This window comes from Tupaia chinensis, unplaced genomic scaffold (assembly GCF_000334495.1).
Source record: "Tupaia chinensis unplaced genomic scaffold, TupChi_1.0 Scaffold000416_1, whole genome shotgun sequence".
Taxonomy (NCBI): domain Eukaryota; kingdom Metazoa; phylum Chordata; class Mammalia; order Scandentia; family Tupaiidae; genus Tupaia; species Tupaia belangeri.
In genome coordinates this window covers 4,750,810-4,775,400 of record NW_006159921.1, presented here as the reverse complement: position 1 = coordinate 4,775,400, position 24,591 = coordinate 4,750,810, and the positions used below count along the sequence as shown (strand labels likewise).

Below are 24,591 nucleotides of genomic sequence, written 5' to 3'. Positions count from 1 at the left end.
GTGCTGGGGGAATTAATTTTATAAGCTGTAATGATACACAGCGATTAAATGTATTAAATAAACAAACAAATGATCGATACACAGTGATTAAATGTATTAAATAAACAAACAAATGATGGGAGAAAAAAGTCCTTTCTAGAGGAACCTCACTTAGTCTTCTTCTCCTAAGGCTTTAAATTGATTGGTTGAGGTTCACTCACATGATGGAGGGTCATCTGTTTTACTCCATATCTATTAATTTAAATGTTAATCTGGTTTGGGGCTGGCAGGTGGCATAATGGTTAGAGCACTGGACTCTCACATGGCCAACCACTGTTCAAGTCCCAGACCTGGACGTTTGCTTTCTCACTTTCCCTGTCTCTGCTCTTCAACTAAAAAAAATAAAAATAAATTAAATTAAATTAAATTTTTTTAACATCTTAATCTGGTTTAAAAAGTAACATCTACATTGATTTTTGACAAATATCTGGGTACTATGGCCAAGCTAGGTTGAGACATAAAATTAACCATCACACTACTAAAAGCATCAAAAGCAGTACATTTCCTTTCCAGCTATATCCCACAAATTGTGTTAGGTTGTATTTTCATTATCATTCAGTTTGAAATATTTAATAATTTCCCTCATGATTTGTTCTTTGACTTACAAGTTTATGTAGAAGTATGTTGTTTAGCTTTCAAATATTTGGAGATTTTTCCATATCTTTCTTGTTGTATAATTTCAACTTTCTGACATTCATTGAGGATTACTTAATGGCCAGATATCTTATCTATTTTGTGTGTTCTAGTGTTTGAGTGGAGTGTTTTGAAATGCTAATTAAGTTAAATTGTCAATGGTGTTTCTCAAACTTGCTATTCTCACTGCTTTTTTGTCTGTGTTCAATTACTTGTATAATTACTGAGACAAGAGTAGTAAGACGTCCAACTATGATTATAGATTTGTTTAAACTCTCCTTCTGTTAGCTGTCACCCATGTATTTTGAAGCTCTATTATTTACACATACTCTTGGGATTGTCATATCTTCCTGTAAATGACTCTTTTAACATTATGAAATGCCTCTCTTAATCTCTAGTAATATTTCTTGTCTTAATTATCTACATTGTCTAATACTAATCTAACCATTTCAGCTTTCATGATTAGTATTTTCACGGCATATCTTCCATTCTTTTACTTTTAACTTGTCTTTGTCTTTCTCTGTCCACACACACAAACACACATATAATTACATCTATTTCTTTCTTTCTTTCTTTCATGAGTGAGAGAAACATGGAGATAAACAGACAGCCAGGACCCTTGCAGGGTCTTGATGCCATGATCTACCCTCAGCCTCAGTAAGCCTTGGTTTACGCACATACATGTGCCTGGTCGCACAGGGTGGTCTCCAGATGTGAACTCAGAACCTTCCCATGGGGGTCAGTCTCACAGTGTTGTGTTTTACTATTATACCACTGCCTGGTCCCTCTGTCTTTGTGTTTAAAGTATGTTTCATAGAAACACATATAACTGAGTCTGGGGTTTTGCTTCTTTGCTTTTTGGGAGGTCTTTTGAGAGATTTTTTGTTATAAGGTGATTGTGCTCATGAGAGGGAGAGAGAGAGAAATAGAGAAAGTGCGAAGTTATCCCCCAGAGGGGATGGCTACGCCACAATCCTTTTTCCTCCATTCTCCTCTTAGAATTTTGGGCACACATGCACACATGCCCAGCATGAATTTGAAGCCACCAGGTCCAGGATTCAAACCCCAGTTGCTATATGGGAGTCTAGTAACTTAACCACTTCATCACTTTTGCTGGCCCTTTGTTTTTTAACCAATCTGAAAATCTTTGTCTTTTAATTGGAGTGTTCAATATACTTTTATTTAATTGTTATTATATACTATATATATATATATACACACACACCATTGTTATTATATACTATATATATATACATACACATACACACACACACACACACACCCCTATACATATATATAATTACTGATATAGCTGTGTTTAAGCCTTCCATCTTGCTATTTGTTTTCTTTTTTATTTATTTTTTTATTTAAATTTATTTATTTACATTCATTCACTATACATCATTATAGCATACAAAATGGAATTTCCCATCTGGAATACACTGTGTATTGGCTCAATCAAGCATATCAACATACGTGTTATCATCAACAAATAATTTTCCATTTCTTTTTCCTGTATATTTTGCTTTTTTTTTTTGCCACTATTTGTTTGATTTCATCCATTTGTTCTTTTTTCCTCTTTTCCTACCTTCTTAGCCATAATATTCATTTGTTCATTCATTTATTTATTTAGTTAGTTATTTGGATTACAAAGTGCATCCTTAACTTATATATTATTATTATTAGCCCCCACACAAAGTAAAAACCCTTATAACAGTATACTTCCATTTCCCCATCTCCATTCTTTACTATTATATGCACGATGCCTTCAAAAGGTTCATGGAAAATATGTATTATGAAAAAGGTATGTGTATATTTCAGAAATTTTTGCACCAAAATAAACTCGTATTTTAATTTCATTTTTCCATAAATTTCTTGAAGTCCTTTCATATCTTCTACATGTTATCAACCCCCACAGTATCCTCTGAAGTAATTAAGAAATAATAAAGTTTTTTGTATTCACTTAGAAGTTTATCAGTTCCAGCACTTTTATTTAATATTTCTAAGTTGAGTTAGCTTCAAGCTGAAGTTGATTTTTCTTTCCATTCAGTATTTAAAAAATGCCATTCCACTGAATTCTTACCTCCACTGATTCTGATGAGATGTCAAAGACCATTCTTCTATTCTTGCTCTTTTTTCTTTAACGGATGTTAAGGTTTTTTCCCTTCACTTTTGGTTTTTAATAATTGGCTATGATGTGTTTATGTTTAGTTTTCTTTTTGTTTATCCTGCTTGGGCTCCTTTGTGCTATGTGGATCATTGGGGTTGATATTTCTCATCAAAATTTGGAAACGTTTCTAACTATTTCTATTATGCTTTGATAGACCACTTGATAATGTCCAACACGTTACTAAGGCTGTCTTCATTTTTAATCACTCTTTCTTCTTTTCATGATTTGGTTTGTATTTCTACTAAACTAGTTTCAAGTTCACTGACTTTTTCTTTTGCAGCATCCAATCAGCTCCAATTAATTATTTAAAATCAGTTTACAAATCTAGAATTTCCAATTGGTTTCTTTTTTATAGTCTTCATTTATTTTCTGAGCTTTCTCATCCATTTATTCAAAGTTATTTAAAGTCCTTATATACAAATTTCAACATTTGTCATCTTTAGATCTGTTTCTAGTGACCTGTTGTATGTGTCATTTTCTTTGCCCTGTATAAACCCAGTTTAATAGTCCAGCAAAGACTGAAGGAAAAAGCCTTTATAAATTTTTGAAGCCTCTTCTCCAACCAGCTCCCTCCTTTCTGGTACCCTGCCCCACATACTATAGCATCAGGGACCTGAAAGACTGATTTCTGTTTCTTCCACTAAGACTTCTGTTCTCTGAGCTCTGCTTCCTTTTACTGCTATTTGGAGAATGTCCCCAGGGAAACAGTTGGGGTGAATGTGAAGCTCATTTTTTGGTTTCTCCTCCCTGAAGGATCACAGTCTTGTATGGTCTATGTTCCATGCCAAAAAAATCTTCTCCAAAAAACTTCTGTTCTTTTGCCAGTTTTATAGTTCTTTACAGCAGATGGGTAAGTCTGATACCCATGATTCTAACCAGAAGCAAAGCTTGGAGTCCTCACTCATACTGTTACTTTATTAGTTCAGATGGCTTATTGGGGTCCTTTTTGATATGAACTATGTAGCTCTTCAGCTTTATTGCTACATGTGCTATGTGCTACATGCACATCTATCCCTACCATGTATACATACATATTCATACAGCATCACACTCCCTGTGTTCCAATGAACTATGTTCCATTTCTCAAAGATGCTGTGACTTTCCCCCTCTCTGGGCTCCCTTCACAGAGAATTCTCTACCTATAACATTGATTCATACCTACCACCTCTTGGCTTCTATTTTGTCTTTGGGAATCAGTTAAATATCACTTCCTTTGGTTTCTCAGTCATGTGCTCCCACAGCAGCTTGAACTTTTCTCTATCAAAGACATTACAAAATTTCAGCATAGCTTCTTATTTAATATGTATTGTACTTACCCTCTTGATTCTAAGTTCTATGAGGGCAGTATGGGGATTATCCTGCTTGATTACCATAAACATTAGTTACCTGCTATTGCACTACTTATGAAAATGCCAATTAGAGATTTAGTCTAGTAAAAATACTGGCTAAACCCGCTGTTATAATACCCAGAGGGAATTTACTTGAAATTCTACTCTTATAATTAGTAATCTATCTACATAGACCTCATTTACATCACTTGAGTGTCCTGAATAGCCCTCTAACTGTACAGCTTTCAAGGCCAATTTCCTCAGTTCAGTCACTCATCTCTCTCTCCTAACTATTCCCTGCTGCCTTTATCAACTAAACTACTTGTATATTTGGTGCCACGAATTACTGAAGCCGTTATATACCTCGTACCTCAAAGAAATGTATTTTGTTACAGTCTCATAAGACATCCACTGAACAAACAGAATTAAATTTGTAACTCCTAAACCTTTTACAGGTGTTCTTTTTTTCTGAACAGGACAAGAACTATGTATAGTGGAACTATGTTATTACAATGTGCTTATTAGCTCAGGAGTGAAATCATGGGTACAGTTCTTCTGACTACTACAGACTGGAAAGGAAATTTAACCAAACACATTAAGACTTCCTTAATTAATACAGTATCTTGAGCCCAAAAAGGTAGTGCATAAGACACTGCAGTAGATAAGCTAAAGGCACAAGTAACCTGCTGGATGGAGTCATGAGGTTGTAATACATTTTTATTTCAAATACACCTAAATGTCTTAACAATAATTCAACTTGAAAGGGAATTGAAGATATATATATATACTATACAAGTAATATTAATACTCTATCCATAAAAGTTTCCAAAAGAAACTTTTAAACAAAATAAAAATGTTTTAAAAAAGACACTTTCTTTGGACAGAGAAGTATGACCTAAAAACAAATTAAGAGTAAAGGAATGTGAAAAATATCTAATAGAGGTCCAGAAGTTGGTATGGAAGTTAAGGTGCTAGATCCCATACAGCTGACTTTGTAGTTTGAGTCCCAGACTCAATGGCTTGAAAAACATGCCAGGCATATGTGCATGGATGCCCAAAATCCCAAGAGGAGGATGGAAAAGAAGGGACTACAGTGTGGCCATACCCCTGGAGGATGATTTCTCACTTTCTCTCTCTCTCTCTATCTCTAGCAAGTGCACATGCCCTACAACAAAATGTTTAAAAACAAACAAACAAACAAAAAACCTGGTAGAATACTGGAGCAAATGACCTATAATCTAATTCTTAAAATTTTTGAAGTGAGTAGCTTGTATTTTCTTCATTGTGAGAAACCTCAAAGTTTACCTTCTTCCATGGATTCAGGGTTAAGAAGCTAAGCAATTCAATCAGAAACATTCACCTTCACATAATCACAAACCTCTGAGAGAAGAGATATGGTGGAATGACAGAGAGATAGGTCATCCAAAAGAAATAACTGCAGAAGAGCACCAGAAAAAAAGAAACATATCTAAACATTCAGCTTTTTCAAACTGTAGACAGCACCTAGCACAAGTTGCTGGCACAAGTCATTTTATGCACACACACACACACACAGTTTTTCTTCTGAGACTCTAATTAATGGATATTTCATAACTTCAGAAAGAAAAACTACATATCATATCTCTAGCCATATTAAGAATGCCAGTAGAGCCAGCAGGTGGTGTGATGGTTAAAGAAGCATACTGGGCATGTGTGCGTGCATGCCCAAAATCCTGAGAGGAGAATGGAACAGAAGGGATTGTGAAGTAGCCACCTACCCTAGGGGATGGTTTCTCACCCTCTCCTCCCTTTCTGTTCCTCTCTGGCAAGTACATGTGCCCTATGACAAAATCATTAAAAAACAAAACAAAGAAACAACAAAAAGAATACAATGATTTTAAAAGTAACTAAAATTATGAAGCCACTTCTTACCATTGATGTCACCACCAAGGCTGGAGAAAATCCCATTGTGAGATAGAAAAAGAGCTCAACCACCTTATACCTGTGGGAATAGAAATGAAGCTAATTTCATGTATACATCTGTATAACACTAAGACCATTTACCAGCTTTTCCGTTTCTTCTTTGAGGAAAAAAAAGTAAACTCTTAACTATTCAAATGAAATGCATTTCCCACTAGGCGGCCATTAGATCTCTAAGTAAAATACCTTATTGAGTAACAGTGAACTAGGATTAAAAGGCAAAGAATGCTAATATGCTACCTAGAAAATGTTTTCCACCAAAAGTAGTTCTTTTGAATCCAATGTACTTGCACTTTTCCCCTGCCAATCCTGGAGTGTTTGCCTTCCTTACCATCCCAATTCAGAGCTATAAAAAAGTTAACTTATGGATAGGGATACAGGCTGGGGCCTAGTATATCCGAGGCAAAAACAAAACAAAACAAAACAAGTAGCCTTAGGAAGTGCATGTGATTTTTGCCTGTCTCTATTTTGCATTTACACAAACCTTAATTTGTGAGGCTTATCACATTGGCTGTTGGATATCTAAAAACCTCTAAGGAACACATTGTATTGAAATTCAACTTACATTTCTGACTTACCAAACTAGACTATAAGCTCCTCAAAGGCAGGGATCAAATTACACTATATCAGATCTGCAAAACCTAATACTATTTATTCTCTAGTATCTGCCAAAACTGGCCAAGGCTGACTCGCTTTTCATTCTTATTGTTTTATATTTAAAGCCCACCATGAAGTAATCATATCAGGGGAAGAATGGGTTTAAGGGTTTCCTTTATACTAGAAGGCCTGAAAAGGGGAAAAGACAGCTACCTTACTTTACTTCCTATTTTTATCCAAGAATATAAATTAGAGATTTGAGCCTAAGAAGCAAACTGTTCCCCCAGACTATATAATAGCATTCAATCTGGCTAACTATGGTCACAAAGGTATTTAAATGAATTTCCAAGTCAGAGAGAAGATTTCCATTTTCTTCTGAAAAAGGAAAACAATACTTTCTGATATATACAAATTATATTCAATTCTAAGAACCATTCTACTAACCACAGTAGAGAATCAAAATGAACTAAAAATTAACAAATCCAATGACAGTAATCTTCTGTTTCTCAAATTCAAGCATATGACGTAATGAAAAGAGTTACAGAATAGGAACTGGGACTTTCAGGTCCTAATTTCCAGATGTCATGAATTGGATACATGTCCTAAATATTACATTTTAAACATGAGCTGGAAAAGAGAACCTTCAAAGCATCCTTTAGAATGAATACACTAAATTTTAATATGCTTTTCTTTTTAAATTGCTCAATACTATGATGACCAGCTATAAATAATAGGTTTTTAAAATTCTCCATAAGGCCAGGACCAGCAGTTGGCGTAATGGCTATGTCACTGGACTCCCACGCAGTTGACCGCGGCTCAAGTCCCAGACCCAGTGGCTTAAACTCATGCTGGGTGCGTGTGTATGCGTGCCCAAGATCCCAAGAGGAGAATGGAGAAGGGATTCTGGTATGGCCATCCCCCCGTGGGGTGATTTCTCGCTTTCTATCTCTCTGTGTCTCTCTGTCTTTCTGGCAAGTGCATGCGCCCTATAGCAAAAAACCTCTCAAAAAAAAAAAAAAAATCTCCATAAGGCTAAGAACTGAAGAGTTTAGATGTCCTTCTAAACCTCCCTTTTCTTAGGGAATCCTACTTGGAACACCCACTAAGTTCCTGGCTAGGTAAGTGTTATTTTGGGCACTTAATATCTATCATCTTCAGTCTTCATAGAAACCTTGAGAAGTGGTTAATTTTCTCATGTGATGACTGAATTAGAGTATAAGGCCAGTTAGCCTCACGATAAGAAATAAGGCCCGACAGACTTCAAAATGACTAGCCATCCTGTTCCTTCTACCAGATGTATGCTATTCATGACTTTCTATAGCAATCAATAATAAATACTAAATAGTTTTGAAGATTTCTTAAAAATAATACATATTCTATTTATGTATTTCTACTAGTTTGAACTGCAGTTATACAATAAGTGTATTGCAATGCAGATAAAATTTAGGCAGTTAATTTTACAACTATCAAATGTAAATTATTTTCTCTTACTTTTCATGGTAGAGAAATACATAAATGGTTCCTCCAGCTGCCATGAGCCAGATAAACCAACGCATATGAGATGCCAGGGGTCCAAGTTCACGGAGATTTAACCTAAAAATGTAAACATGACAACAAAGAACAGAAGAGATAAATGAAGAGGATTCAAAGAACCTGTGTTTGCCTCTATAGTCACTGAAAACTGAGAAAGAAAATCTTAAGAATACAAAGAAAAAGCACTCAACACATCAAGAAGGCAGTTGGACAACTGGGGCAAAATTAATAACTCGAACGTAAAACTGTGAATTGACCTTAAAAATTTAGAATTAGTTTCCACATGGTTTAAAAATAGAACCAGCTAAAAGCAGACATGCAGAAGCAAGTCCCAGCACACCTGTGGTGCCTGACTTTCCTTAGTAGGCAGGCAGAGGTAAATGCTAGTTGTGTTTTTATTTCTGACCATGTATTTGGGAGCAGACTGCTTACAAAGCTTAATAAGAACCCTGAAGAAAATCCTGAACCAGGATCACATATCCAGGGCAGACACCTAATACATAGACCAAGCGTCTCCATTATCAATCCCTCTGCCAAAAGAGAACATGAGAAGAATTATCTCGACATGTGTTACAGAAGAGATGTTAGAAGTGAACATTGAATATTGTGAGGCCTGAATTTTAAAATAGTACAAATTCATTTGTACCAATTTGCATTAAAAATAAACATGAGGGGGAAAAACAGATTTAAGTATGAGAAAGTCTTCACAAAAACTCCTATTTTCAAATGGAAAAGGAACTGCTTACATATCTAAGACTTAATGTGAATAAATTGCCTACTTTGATATTTGATTCTTTAGCTCACATTAAAGATTTCTTTTCATTTATTTACTTACTTTAAATTGAAGTGTACTTCACAAAAGCCATTAAGTGTTCTTGCTCCAATATGAAGCAGACCTATAATTTAGTAAGAGGTGTTGGGGTGAGATAGCACTTACTTTTTTATTCCACTAGATAATTAGGTTTCTTTAATAATTGATGCTGCAGTTGACAGAATTTAGAGGCCTACTGTTTCTATTGACTACAGCACTTGATTGGCATAAAATGAACGTGTATTTAAAACCCAACTATGTCTTGATAGAAGAAAGCTAATGTTTCTTTAATGAAGGGTTTCAAAGCAACAGAAGACTCATTTGATCTTTACCAAAAGGGCAGTAACATTAAGGAAATTGAACAGAATACTAGGTAGTTTAAATAGTTAACGAATTTGGCTAGTTTTCTTCGCAAAAGAAATGAGAAATACACTTGATATAGAGTAGCTACTGTGCTGTGAAGTGAATTGAAGACAAATGGTATATGTTTCAGAATAAGCTTGCTTTCCTCATACATATTTACAGCATTTCCATTTGACCAATTTCCAAGTATTTCTGGACAGCAATAGAGGTATATGGAAAGAGTATGGAGGGCAAAGGTTATATATTTCGAAAGGGAGCAAGCTCCCTACACACACACACTTCCTTTTAAACAATCTAACGTCCAGATATGCACTCGAAACAGCAGCAATATTCTCCTCCTTCAGCTCTGCAAATCTGACCCAAGTCAATCAAACTGTGGGGGAAAAGCACATGTATGTGTTTAGGAGGAGGTGTATACATGAAGGCTGGGAGCAGGGACAAAAAAAAAGAGAAAAAAAGAAGTGAGGAATTCTAATTATAAAAATACTACTTTCAGAAAGATTGTATCTTACCAAGGAGCATAAGAAGCAGCAATGAAGAAATAGATAACCATTCTATCACACATGTGAAAACAATGCTCGACTGTCCTAGTGGGGAAAAAGAGACAAGTTAAAGATATCAGAAAATTTTCAGACTGAAAAGATGAGTTATTCCACATATGACAATTTCCATTCTTGTTCTAGTTTCTTACAGCATTTAGAACTTGGCTTTTTTTTTTTTCTCTTTTTCCTTTACAACTATGAAGACATGAGTAAAGACTTCGTATTCGTTTTTAGGTTGCACACATAATAGACATTCTCACCATGTATGAGACACAATATGGCCACACAATAATTAAGAGGTCGAAATTAGTTAAAGCAAATAAAATCTGTCTTCTCTGGTGTTTTCCAATTCTCTGAGATCCTATCCAAAAGAAAAACAAAATTTGTCGAGAGCAGATCACTTCCCCAAGCTCCTATCACAGCACTTGGCAAAAGTCCCGACACTCATGAAATGCTCTCTGAACTGAAGTCTCATTCTTCATGTCTTTTAAGAATGTTTTTAAAGAAGCCTTTACTTCAAATAACTTAGCACAAAGTTTTAATAAAGGAAATTTACTTAAAATTTATTTGTTGGGGAACCAGCAGTTAGCGTAATGGCTATGTCGCTGGACTCCCACGTAGTCGACTGTGGTTCGTGTCCCAGACCCGGTGGCTTAAAACTCACGCCAGGCGCGTGTGCGTGCGTGCCCAAGATCCCGAGAGGAGAATGGAGGAGAAGGGATTGCGGCGTGACCATCCCCCCTGGGGGGTGATTTCTCGCTTTCTGTCTCTATGTCTCTCTCTGTCTGTCTGGCGAGCGCACGCGCCCTACAGTGAAAATCTCTCCAAAAAAAAAAAAAATTATTTGTTGTTGTTACAGGGCACATGGGCTTGCTGGAGAGAGAGAGAGAGAGAGAGAGAGAGAGGCAAAGTCTCAGAATTTTCTTCAGCGGGGGAGACCAGTCCACAATCCCTTCTCCTCTATTCTCCTCTCAGAATTTTGGGTACACATGCACACAGGCCTAGCATTTTCAAACCACTGAGTCTGGGACTTGAATTGTGCAGTTGCCCATGTAGAATCTGGCCACTTTAACCACCACACTACCTGGCTAGCCCAGGACTTTTTTTTTTTTTTTTAATTGTCATGGGCACATGTACTCATCACAGAGAGACAAAGAAAGAGAGAGGGAGAAAGTACCACTTCAACAGGGCATGGTCATGCGGCAATCCCTTCTCCTTCATGTCTCCACTCTATCAGGATTTGGGCACACATGGAACACATTTGTGCTCAGCATGGTTTTCAAGCTGTCAGAGCAGGGACTAGAATCACAGCCATGTGGGATCTGGCTCCCTAACCACTAGGCAATAGGACTGACCCTGTAATAAATAAAATGCAGAAATAAATATAGAAAGAGCAATAAGAACAGAAAATGCTTTTTGCTCTAAGAGGGTAGGTCCCTGGATTTCTAAGCAAGTTCCTTCTTCTAAACTTGAAATGTCAAGAAGTATATGTACACAGACCTTATCTCACTGAGATCTATCCATAAAATAAATTGGAAAGAATCTGCCCTTGACTGATGTGATCAAAAAGTAGGAATGCCCAGTTCAGTCTTGGATTTACAGGTGTTTTCAGTATCCAAGTGGTAAAAACTATGATTTGATGGAGCAGCAGTATTAGACTTTACCTTGCCACACATACATCGTCACCCAAAAGAGATTAAGGAAGACCTGTACTTAGTGAAGTGAAAAATACCACTGTGAGAAATAATGGTTTTCAGTCTACTGAAGAAGCAAATTATTTGACAATGCTTCTCAAACTTGACTGCATATTTAAATTACTTAGGAAGCCTATAAGATACAGCTGTGGAGATTGGTCCAGAAGATTGTAATTTACAAGAATTAGAAGATATGATAGAGGATAGAAGGAAAGGAAGTATCTTTTTCTGTTTATTTGTTAAACTCTTTGGGTAATTCTGATTCCTAGCAAGGTTTGAGGCCTTTCTAATTCTGCTTTTTAGACTATTAAAGCAGGCAGTTAGACCCAGAATCTTAGTCAAAATCTGCCACTCACCTCTCTGACTCTCATTTTCCTCACAGGTAAAGTGAAAAATAATATCTCACACAGTATGTGCGAGCATTAAATGAGATAATGTCAGCTAAGCATTTAACACAGTACCTAGCATCTAGCACATAACAAATACTAATTCCCTTTACTTTTTTATTTAAATTAAGCCTATATTTGGGTATTTAAAAAATTTAATGCGGAACAAAAATCTACATGTGGCTATGATTCTAACAGTGCAATTTCAAGATTCAAGAGAGTCCAGTCTATATTACATCTTCTTCTCCAGCCTCTGGCAGGGAGGCCCTGAATATTGAAGAAGGCAACTACAACTTTTTATTGATTTAGAAATCTAGACATCTAAGCCAAGTCTGCTGAGGCAACCACAAGCATCAATCGTGCCAAGAATATAATGAAGTGCTCTGTTTCCAGACTGGCCTCTGGGCTCTGCGACAGTTATCCTGAGGGGCCAGGCAGGTATTCTTGTGGCTCTCTTGTGAGTGTGTCCTAGGGCACCCTTGTGATTTAATGCTGTGATTTTATGTTAAGCCTAGGGAACTGTCACCTTGTAGAAAAAAGACAAAAGACTGCAAAATATATATGATCTTGTGAGGGATAATGGTACACAAAATATAGGACTGAGAGATAGAAGGCGTTTAAAGAATCGTTCACTTCCAATATCCTAATGGAAACAGTAAGTTGTGATAAAGAAAATTCAGAAACTAAGAACAGAAGTCACAAAAATAAGAAAGGCACATTTGCTGCAAGAAGGTGGCCACTTGGATTTCTAAGCAAGTTCCTTCTCAAAAACTCAGAAAGTAAATATACAAAGTCCTTAGTTTATTCAGGTCTATCCATAAAATGAATTGGACAGATTCTAATCCAGACAGGACAATCAGATTCTGTTGATCTCGCTGGCTCAGGCAACTTCTCTAAACTTGTTTCCCCAAGTGAAAACTAGGGGGTTTGGATGAACTAATCTCTAGCAATCCTTCTAGATCTAATAAAACTCTATGATTCTAATGCAAGAAAACCAGTAATCATCTCATAAACCCCAAACATAGCTCACAAATTAAGTATATCTTTTTGCTATTAGAAAGAATAGTTTGAGATTTTAGGGACATTCTATAAAGCCAAAAGGTATATTCGACACTACTGTAAGCACCCTTAGATGCTAAATAACCCAAAGGGTAACATTTCCCTTCAAAACAGGGGGATTCAGAGCAGAGTATTTCGCAAGCAACCCATTCCCACCTAAGTGGTGTCCTACTGCCTTTGTGGCCTCCTAAGTTAATCCTTCACTCAGAGAATGCTTTTATGTCCTTCTTGTTGGAAGGCCAAAGGTTACAGAATAGTTCAGAAAGTATCTGGCAGCTAATAACAGCAAAATACATAAATTTTGTTTGAATAATACATCTCAGACTTCATTCTGAAAGTTGAATTTCACAAAACAGCAAACTGTATTAGATCTCTGTATATCATATGGTCTTATAGCCTTTAGTCATTTTCAGATCATTTTAAAATACATTATCTCATTCACCTATCACAATAACCCATGGACTCAGTCATTATATTCTTATTTTGGTGATGAAGAACTTGAGGCTCCACAAGGTCAACTGACTGACCCAACGTTAAGCAGCAGGACTGGTCTCAAAGTCTGACTGCTAACTCCTAGCTCAGTGTGCTCTGTCACCACCACACGGCGGCTGCTCTTCTCTGCTATCCTCAATGTGTTGACAGACTTAGAGAACAGCTCTCAGGGTTTTAAGTTCTAAGTCCAGGGAAACCAGGAGGTATTGTTTGTGATCCTTGAGCAAAGACCAGCTTTCTTAAATGCATATGGGGGGTCCTCAAACTCTGTCCAAACCCAAAATATCCTCAATAATGGGAAAGTCTACAAAACGGAAAAATGTTTGTTCTCATCCCACCTGACCAAAACAAGCCAGCTGGGAGGCTAACCAACATGTTGAGTCAACTGCTTTGTTCTGTTGAAACAGTGTGCCATCCACTGTACCTTAAGTGGCTCTTTTTCCATGATACAATGTGAAATACTGTGGAAACGATGAAGAGGGCACAAAGGCCCATTCCATAAATCCATGCTGTTATCTTTTCCCAACAGTCATCAGACAACCGATGGAGGAGGGCACTGCCCACAATGGCCGGAACAATGAGGAACTGGGAGAGAGGCAAAGAGAAGTAAATATCCTGGCATTACCAAACTGAGACTTTTGCTAAAAATGCATAGCTTTACCAGGAACAATTTTAGAAAAATAATTTTAAAGTGAACATTTGCAGCTCCTGGAAAATAACAATGAGAGCTGGATGACGTCAATAGTTGCAGCACTGGAAGAAGGCACTGCAGTACAGGGCTCAGAAACTGTGCAAAGCAATAGGCTCGCAAATAAGCAGAGAAGATGTAACATTACTCAACTGCTACAAAACAGATGTACTTTATCCTAATTTCATTAAGTAAGGACATGTTTCATTGTGCTCTCTAAAGTGATTTAGAGTAGGTACTTAAAATATTCAAATGCATAGCATATATCCAGATTTCCCAAGGAGGTCTGCTTTTATAGTATTCTGTTGCCTCTGTAAGCAATTAGAATCCTAATCTTTCAGAAAAAGGTAAATGAATTAATTAAATCAATAAAAATTATACTGTATATAACACCATACATACACAAAATCAATTAGTTTAGATTTGTACGTTCTATCATTTGGAGAACTACTACAAAGTGTAAGTTTGGGAGCTATTTCATTTTTAATAGCACCTTGTAAGTAAGCAGGAGTAATTCAACTTCAAAGCCCATCATCAATTCAAAATATTTTAAAAGACCAGACTCTTAGAATTTTGTTTTCTGTGTTACATTTTATAGTATATATAGACACAATTTTCAATGTTTAGTTATAAGACTATGACCAGAAAACATTTTATAATAACAGAAAGCCCCAGGAGAAATAAACTACTTTATTAGATATTATAATAAGCATACCTGGCAAAGAATGCAAACATTAGCTATTTTCTTCTCTCTCCTTATCTCAATATCTCCTTCTTAAAAAGAATTAATTTATTATTATTATTTTTTTTTAATTTGACCAGAGAGAGAGAGAAAATGAGAAAGTTAACCACCAGGTCCAGGACTCACACTGCAGTCAGCCATGTGAGAGTTCAGTGTCTTAACCACCACGGCACCTACCAGCCCCTCAATACCTACTTTGGTCCTCCTGCAATAGTCTATTAAAACCCCTAGATGAGATCAGCATAAATTTTCAGATGCTGAAGCTTTCATTGGCCCAGAGCAAAAGGAGAATGTTAAAGACAATAAAGCAAATTTATCATAAAACAGAGTCTATTTGATTTAAAGTAATGTCCTTTAAGATTGTGTCCTTTCTACTTTTCTCATGTTAAAGTATTCTCTCTTTAATAAAATGATGCAATTAAAGTATTTTAGAAATTGTACTAGTCTCTAAAATCCAAAAATTTACGATGTTTAATAAAACTACATATTGTGTTCTAGAAAATTAACATGGAGGTTTTGAGTTTTTCTCTAACTTTAGTTTATATAAATGTTCCTTAACTTGTAACATATTCAGAAGAGATAAGTTAAAGATTATTCATTTCCATCCTAAACAAGAATTATTACTAAAGGTGAATTGTGTATTTTAATATCCAAACCACTCTATTGTACCAATACTGTCTATAATAACCTAAACCAGTTTGTTCTAAACACTTTTCACTAAAGGAGTAAGTTAGCCTCCTTCACTATTTCTTGTTTTCAGACTAGACAGTCACCATTTTTCTCTCAAAAACCTCACTAAATGTAACTTTCAAAGTGACTATTGAAACCACTGAAGAAGCAAAATTATGAGAGGGATAGTGAGAAAGTACCCCCCACGCCCCTAAGGGGCATGGTCTTAATGCAATCCCTTCTCCTTATCTCATCCTTCAGATTTGGGGCATGCAGGCACATGTGTCTGATGTGCTTCTGAAGCTGCTGGGTCTGGGACTTGAACCACATGGTCATATGAGATCCAACCACCTTAACCACCTCACTACTGGGTAGCTAGAGAACATTTTATTTTTATAAGGAAGGAAAAAGTGAACAAAGAATTTAGGGATTACATCAGCTTTTTCTGCAGCAGATGGAATAACATCTGCTCTAAGAAGCAGCAGCCACTTGGGGGGTGGGGGGATGTGGCTTTCAGTTTCTGAAGATCATTTAGCAAGAAAAAGCACCTTTTTTAACAAATTGTGAACAATCCTTGCCAAATGAACACAGTCGATTGCCTTGAAAAGGTGATTCATCTCATTCCAGGCTGGCAAGCTAAATCTTTTGTTGTTGTTGTTGTTTTGTTTGTTTGTTTGGTTGGTTGGTTGTTTGGTTTTGGCTTATCCTATAACTAGAGTACTTACATTATTAATCTTTGAAAGATCTTGGTGGGGAAAGCAACTCCAGGACAGAGCTGACTAGTTACAACACATGAAGTATTCTACACGCTCACATAGTTTTTGGTGACATGGCCAGCGTTCATATTCTGGTAGATAAGGCCACAGAAATAGGTGAATCCGACTCATCGTGCTGAAGTTACTAGAGATAATTACCCCTTTTCCCATCAGCCCTGTGGAAAGGATGGCAATGGCAGGAAACTTGTACTCACTGCATGTGTGTAACAGTTAGCAGCATGTTCATAGCAGGTTGGTTTGTAGCGGCCATTGGCTGGGGCCCGATGGTTCATGAACCTGTAGAAACAAAAAAGATATCACGTGAAAAAAGCTCAAAGCACATGAAAAACAATGAGGATGCCTGCCAGTCAGTGAGTGGTCAATAAATAAAGACGTGACCAGTAGAAATACCTAGTTCCCAAGAACAAAGTCTAAGCCACTACAAAGGTAAACCTGAGCCAACAGCAATGACCCCAAAGCAAATGGTCTGGGTTACTGAATTAAGTATTCTTCTGGTTTACACAAAAGAATCAACGTTTCAACAAATCAAAAGCTAAAGAAAGAAAACCATATCCACCCCTCTAACTCTACCTTCTACATTTAAAAGAAAGAAAGAAAATAAAGAAACCACAACTTTTGTTTTGGCACCACCAATCTTAACAACAACAAAAAAGGGGAATTTTTCTGAACTTTAGTTATTGCCATTAAATGAAAAGAGATACATGGCATTTGAAAGGTTTCTAGTTTCTCTCTCAAAGTGTATAAAGTTCTTTAAATCCTATATCCCACAATTAACTGGCCAGTCCAACTAGTTTCCCTATATTGGTATTACTTGCTCTGGCACCAAACAGTTTAAATAAATGACCTAACTATCGCTAGGCCACCTAAAACAGAAGGCACATTTTCATTTTCTTTCTTCCTGAATTAAGAGTTTGTTTCACAACCAAACACATGACTACTGCCTGATAGTTAAACTTAAATACAAACAAGCAACTCTATGCATCTAAACATAAAAATCTATTAGGCATATAGACACATGCCCATATTCTATACTCCCTTTGGGCTAACTTGTGACAATCAACACTAGAGGAAAGCATGAATATCACAGGACCTAAAGAGACAACAGTATTTTTCCATTTCAGTGTGTGGGTGAGGATGTCCCCCAAAACACAATCCATACCCACACTAGGTTTCATGTGAGGATTACAGATTAGTCTGACTATTCTCTGGAAGAAGGGAGATGTAAACTCAGGAGGAAAAGGCAGCCATCTGAATAAAGAGCAAACTAGCAGATGCAGAGCAACGAATACAAGTAGAGGAGCCCCTGACAGCATTTAGTCTCAGAGGCCAGACTGCATTCCTGGGCTTGGAGTCTGCAAGATGTTGACAGGCTTCACACATAAATTATCCTTTTGCTCAAACTAATTTGGGGTGGGGGAGTGTTTTCTACCACTAACAAGTTCTGAGACGTCACACCTTGTTCATTCACATGATAAAAAATGGTACCCGAAACCATAACCATCAAAACCACCTCACACACATGACCAACAACATTCTAAGGGTTCAGTTTACGAACAAAAGACTAGCTAATATTTTCTCCCTAATCTAAGGCCTGTTATCTTTAGATAAAATAAGTAAAATTAAAATGGCAGTCCCTGTTAATCTAATAGAGATAGCTTAGATGGGAATTTGGGACAGTAAATATATTTGTTGTTTTTTCTAAAGAATTATTTATTTTAATTTTGTTTATTCATTCATTTATTTTAATTTGACCAGAGAGAGACATAGAGAGAGTTAGAGAAAGGGAGAAAGCAAGCCACTAGGTCTGGGATTCAAACTGTAGTCAGCCATGTGCCCAGCACCTTAACTACCATGCCACCTGCTGGTCCCCTCTTTTTTAATTTTTTTTTTAAGAGAGATTTTTTTTTTTTAAGAGAGATTTTTGCTATAGGGTTCGAGCACTCACCAGAGACAGAAAGTGAGAAATCTACCTCCCCCTCCCCCAAGAGGATGGCCATGGTGCAATCCCTTCTCCTCCATTCTCCTTTCAGGATTTTGGGCGCACACACACACATACGGAGTGAGTTTCAAACCATCGGGTCCAGGACTCGAACCACAGTCAGCTATGTGGGAGTCCAGCAATGTAACCGCTATGCCACCTGCTGGTCCCAGTAAAGATATTTCACATGGACTATCAATGGGATAAATATCTAATCAATATGCAAATATATACTTACTGAGTATAATCTACCAGATGATTTGAAAACTGTTTAAGAGAAATATATAACTAGTAGCTTCAGAATTTATCCAAGCTATTCTTAAACATAGATAACTAATCAAGCACCATCGTTTCTCCCCTGATATCCTTTAAATAATTTTTCTAATTTCCTAAGGGACAAGAGTGTTGCTATACAGCTCTTACTGGTAAAAAGGAAATTAATTACACTCTTGGGAAGAAGGCTTTAAAAGTATCTGAAGCACTGAAGGATCTACCACATCATTACCTTGAGACATAACAACAGAGCTGTAAGTAGCATAGCTACTAGGAATTTCAAAAGGGAAAGCTTTCCCATGATTGATGTGAATAACACATCTAAGATGGTTGAGGTAAGATTAAATTGAAAGTGCTCTGTGTAAAATGGAGTTAGTAGGATTTGTCTACCCACCACCAGACTACAGACTAAAATAGCAATTTATATCTCTGGCAGCCCTATCTAAAAATAGTTGGGCATTACACAGCAATAAGGATAGACTTTCATATTTTCTCCTAAAAGCAAATAGGCTGGGTGGCCATGTTTGTGACAGCTTAGTTCCTATTCATAGGGAATAATTCGAATTAAAAATAAAGTAAGAAGTTGTAAAAGAAAAAGAAATGATGACTTAAGGCAGTGTCTCCTGATGGACAGGACACGATGCAAGCAATAAGAACAGGTAAGAGCAACTATCTGGGTGAAGAACAGTTAGTCCATTGTCAAGAGGCCAGCAGCATAGACAGCAGTTATTCTGCTGGGAAATTACAATACAGTTTTTCCATTTCTCTCTGACCTGCTAGAATTCAATCATGCCTCCTCCACAGCTTCCTAAAGAAATTACTCCTAAGACATAAATGGAAAAGTAGATGTAAAATGCAAATGAACTCCTACACACTGAGCCTAATCTCTTCCCCCAAAAAAGAATGGAAAAGGTTCAAGTGTTATGGAAAAACAGTGCCTATTTATGGAGGACATTGCTATTTAAGGCAGAGTAACACTGATGGCTACCTAATAAGGTTTTAGTAGAATAACCAGCACGCTTTAGAAGGTGATTTTTGTCCTGAGAATGAAAACTGCACTTAATAAAGCAATCAGTTAAGCAGAGTTTGTTCACACATCCCTTCACTTTCTCTTGCCCAGTGTCCTTATGTGGCACCCACTGCCCTCCTTCATGGCAGAATTTCAAAAGTGTGGAAGGGGAGAACAGATAGGGCCTCAGAAGACACTGCCTGGCATACTAGCACACTTTAAATTCAGCCCAAAGCACATGTCCCCTGAAAGTAGATCTGCAACCTACCAGTAGATCTAAGATCAAATTCTACAAGCTGTCCAAGAACCCTGTGTGTTCCTTATTCTCAACAATTACTGTCAGCGTATATTCCAAGTCAATTCATCTCTGCGGCTCCATGGCTTCTACTTTAACTCAGGGTACCAACATTTCAGGTCTAGAAAACTACAGTCTCCTAACTGGTCCTGCACATTCTCTCCTTTATATAGCAGCCTAGAGTCTACTGAAACCTGATCACATCACTCACGCAGACCCCAACTTAAACTTGTCTTTGGCTTTCAAAGCATTTAGTTAGGATAACACTTCAAACAGATCTGGGGCCCTAAGGCCTGAGTGGTCTGACTGTCAGGACTGCTCCAGCCTCAAGATGTTGCTTTCTTTTCACCACCTTCTAACTACATCATCATCTTTTAGCTCCTTAAACATATTTTCGATCTTATCTGTCTCAGGGCATTTGCACTTGCAACTTCTGTAGAGAACCTTCTTCAGAACACTCAGCTCATTTCTCATCCATCAAGCTTAGCTCAAATGTCACCTCCTCAAAGATGTTCCAGATCAACCTACCTAAAGTATCTCTTTAGCCCTTTCTAGCCAACCAGAGCCCTTATCACACTTCGTAAGAATTTGGTGATATTTTTCTTTCCTCTTTCCTCATTGTAATGTGAACTCCATGTAGACTATCTTGTCCACCATTGCATTTCACAATGTCCAGCTTATTATTAGAGCTTACTAAATAATTTTTGAACAAATGACTAAAAGACAAACATTCTAGCTACTGCTAAACTATCTTGTCTTAATATAGAAATATCTCATAGTTAATTAGTTTTTCTGGGGATTCAGCAGGTTCTGTATGTAAGAGAAACAGGCAATCCTAGAGTCCAAAGAACACTTAATCTCATGAAAAGAAAACTCTTCAAAGCTAAGACAACCTATTCTAAGGGCCCTTCAATATCACTTGATGTTGCAACACAAGCTGACCCCTACGCACAGCACCTTACTATTCACTTCCCTTTATTACTGAAAATACTGTTTGCCCGGGAAAAGTGACTTTGCCAGAAGTGATGATATTGGTGAGGGCACTTAATTATTAAAAAAAGGGAAGACAAATATAAGGGAACTACTCCATGTGTATTATTCAATGCTCTGACAACACATATAAAATGGAATAAGCAGTTCTGAAAGACTTCTTAATGCTTTAGAGTAAGATGGTGTATTTACCATATATTCGATTTTGAAGTTAATCTGTGGTTAAAAGGCTGACACTGAGAAAACAGCATCCCTTCCCTTAGATTTTTTCATGCAAGGCTAGAGAAATAAGCACGCACCATCAAGACGACACACTGGACACACTGTGCATCCTTCCTCTACACTATGTACATAGATGGGGTGGCATGGCAGGAAGACAGAAAGGTGAGTGAGGAGCGTGGGTAGTGGAGAGACATGAAGTTGCACTCTTGAGTCTGCCCTTTCCTAGCTGTGTGACTATGGACAAGTTCCCTTTCAGTCTCTATACCTATTCGTTCTTCTATTAAATGGGTAGAAAAGTTGTCTTCCAGAGTCACAGTTAAGAGTGAGATGAGTAATATACAAGTACCCAGTCAGTGCCTGGCACAGAAGGCACTCAATAAATGTCAGCCATTCTCATCATCAGTCAGAATGATGTGATGGGATGAGAAAGATTGTGTGTGGGTGTAGGTGTCTTGGGGAGATTGACTTGTGAAAGGGATGAAGCAAGAAAGGTAAAATACACTGTGTCCCAGTGGAGGTTTTCTCATCCTAAGCTTTTTCAGAAGCCATGATTGTGAAACACTCTCCATTTAGGACAACCGTCTGCTTCTTCACAGCCTTTCTCTGCAGAAATGGCAGAGCTCTGAAAGTTGATCCAAAGCCACGACAACCACCAACTTTCCATTATGAACAAACCAGTAAGGCATTTGTGTTTTCTTATCATTTAGGCATAGATACAAACTACACCCTAATGAAAAGTTTTTCCTGCAATGAAACACTCAGTTGAGTCCTAAGAAATCTATCAGGGAGAGGAAACACTTTCAAAGACAAGTGTGTTTCTTCCTCCAGTTCCTTTGTTAATTCATCTACCTGTTTACTAAAGGTGAATGCTCAGAAAGATACATAACGAAGACAGCTTTAAAAGGTACAAAACAGCAATCTCAACATTTTAACACATAAACCACAAAAAATCAGGACTTTATTACTTTTTATTTGTAGGCTTTATTTCCAAGTTCAAACTGATGAGTTGAAATCTTTCCAAATTAGACTAAACAGTGACAAAAGAAGTTAGAGGATCACTCAAATCTTCAAAGAATATTAGGGAAGGTCTAGATGTCACCTAAAAAGAAATTTAAATATCCATTGAATGCAATACCACACAGCCCCTGAGAAAATTATTAGCCTATGTCAGCACAAACAAAAATGCCTATATTTTTCATTTTCAAATGAATAAAGTGCAAGATTACATTACTTCTGTACTATAAGACATTGGGGTCTGGAGGAAAGGCAGTTCAATCAGCTGAGATGGTAGGATCCCAAATGAAGTTTCTTTCATTTTTTTAAATATCATTTTAATGTTTGTGCAACAAATAAAACAGGTTTTTTTTATTTCTCTTTAGAGAAGAGTCAAAGGGCCAGAAAATACAAACTCTTAATCAAATAGGGAAGGAGTAATTTCACAGAATATTGCCACTGTTCTCTGAAAACAGGAAGAACACAGATGTGCAGAAAAGTAAAACCAAATCAAACAAACCACATGCACGGGGCGTCTCTGATCACGCCTGAACACATGTTATATTCGCTGTAAAGCCCCCCAGCCCCCTAGTCTTCATTCCTGACACCAGGTTCTGAGGCCAGACACCATGGTTCCTTTCTGCCCCTAGAAGCACTGACAAGAAGTTCTCATCGGGAGGGAGGATGGGGCCTGGCATTAAACATCCTGAGTTATGAGCAACCCAGTCTTCAAGGGGTTCCCCTGCCTGACAGTACTGGTATAGATCATCACTATTCCTGAATTTCAAAAAAAAATTTTTTTTAATTTTATGTTTTTTGGCTTCTCTACCCTTTGGGACTAGAGGAAGAATGAAATAAGCACGAATGAGTGGGCAGCGAAAACATGGAGACCGGAAAGAAAAAAACGTGCAATTTAAAATTCTGAAGTGAAAGTCAGTGTCTCTGGGGCTGGCAGGTGGTGGTGGTTAAAGGTGCTGGACTCCCACATGGCCATCCGTGGTTCAAGTCCCGGACCTTGACTCTTGCTTTCTCACTTTCCCTCTCTCTCTTTCTCTCTCTGATCAAACTGGAAAATAATAATAATAATAAATAAAGTTAAATAAAATAATTACATATAAAAAAGGCAGTGCCTAAACAACTCAGCAATAACCCCGTCGGGAGACTGCATGTATTTTCTTCTTTGAAATTCCCGTCTGCTCTGTAAGTGGCCTGCTGGTGATGAAGGTCTGGGAATGGGGACGGCTGCCGGATTCACACAAAAGGATGGAGAGTTACCATCAACACAGGGGAGGTGAACTTTCATTCCCTCCAACAGGAGAGAAAGCCCGGGGCTTCGCCTCCGGAGCAGGAGCTAGCCCCCACCGGTTGCTACACCGCGGAGACCAGAGTGGGCAGGGCCGCGGTGCCCCCCGGACTGGCGTTCCCACAAGTGAAAGAGCAGCCGACCAGCCTTCCGGTGGCGCCTCCACGTTTCTACTTAAGTCAGGCGCCTCCACAGCAGGTCTCACCTCCGGAAGGCTAACTCGCCCCTTCGCGGAGCCCAAAATAGCACCGCCCTGGGACGCAAAACCCGAGAATCAGCAAGGCCGGGCCACGGCCGGGCAAGGCGAAGCAGGCGGGCGTGCCTCAGTTTCCCGACCGCCGGGGCCGTACGGAAGACAGAGCACCTCGGACGCCCGGCACCCTTGCTTTCCGACGAGTCCCTGTGCAGGGCCCAGCAGCGACCTGTGTTCCGCTGGCCCCGGGGGACCCCACCCTGGAGGCAAAGGGACGGAGGCCAAAGCCAGGGTCGGAGGACTCGCGGGCGGCATCCGGGCTGGGGCGCGGGTACTCAGTCTTGTAAGAACCCTGCCTGGATGGGGGTCAGGAGGTGTAGTGGGGTGAGCCAGGGGACCCCAGAGGGAACCGTCTCGGGGTCTGGGGACAGGGGTCGGGAGGAAGGGTCTCTGCCCGGCACGGGAGAGCGGGGAATCCCCGGGAGCTGGTCCCCCGCCAAGGCGCGGGATCCAAGGGAGATGGATCCAGGTGAGGCGCTGGGACCCACACGCGAGACGGAGGCATCTAGGGACCCGCTTCCAGAACGCGCGGCGGGCGGGGGCACCATCCCTCTCACCGCTGGAACCGATTCTTGAACCGCATTGATCCTCCGCTCCTCCTCGGGGGCCGGGAGCTCCGTCTCGTCAGCACCCGCGCCCGGGCTCGCGGCCCTCATGGGCTTGCGCTGCTCTGGAGGCCGCCTGTGTGCCCAGCAGATCGCTCGGCCAGGCAGGGCCGGAGGGGGCCAGGCCGGGGGTCGGGACAGGGCCGGGGCCAGATCGGTGGCTGGGGGCGGGAGGGAGGCCGCTTAAAC

General features: G+C 38.7%; 1 protein-coding gene across 3 annotated transcripts in view; it reads right to left on the bottom strand.

Annotated features, from left to right (window-relative positions):
* Positions 1–24,585, bottom strand: part of MMD (monocyte to macrophage differentiation associated) — a 38,319-nt gene extending 13,734 nt beyond the window's left edge. Inside the window, exons 1-8 of one of the 3 annotated variants that reach the window (XR_003550414.1) lie at positions 24,355–24,585; positions 23,354–23,483; positions 16,676–16,757; positions 14,031–14,191; positions 9,946–10,020; positions 8,218–8,319; positions 6,082–6,151; positions 4,005–4,099 (exon numbers count right to left, since the gene is read on the bottom strand). Coding sequence is in view for 2 of the 3 variants with exons in the window: in XM_006154673.2 (XP_006154735.1) it covers positions 6,082–6,151; positions 8,218–8,319; positions 9,946–10,020; positions 14,031–14,191; positions 16,676–16,757; positions 23,354–23,409 (546 nt within the window). In the remaining variant the exon portion in view is untranslated. The remainder of the gene's footprint in view (positions 1–4,004; positions 4,100–6,081; positions 6,152–8,217; positions 8,320–9,945; positions 10,021–14,030; positions 14,192–16,675; positions 16,758–23,353; positions 23,484–24,354) is intronic. The other 2 variants (XM_006154673.2, XM_006154674.2) reach the window with 2 other exon arrangements.
* Between the last annotated feature and the right edge of the window lie 6 nt (positions 24,586–24,591).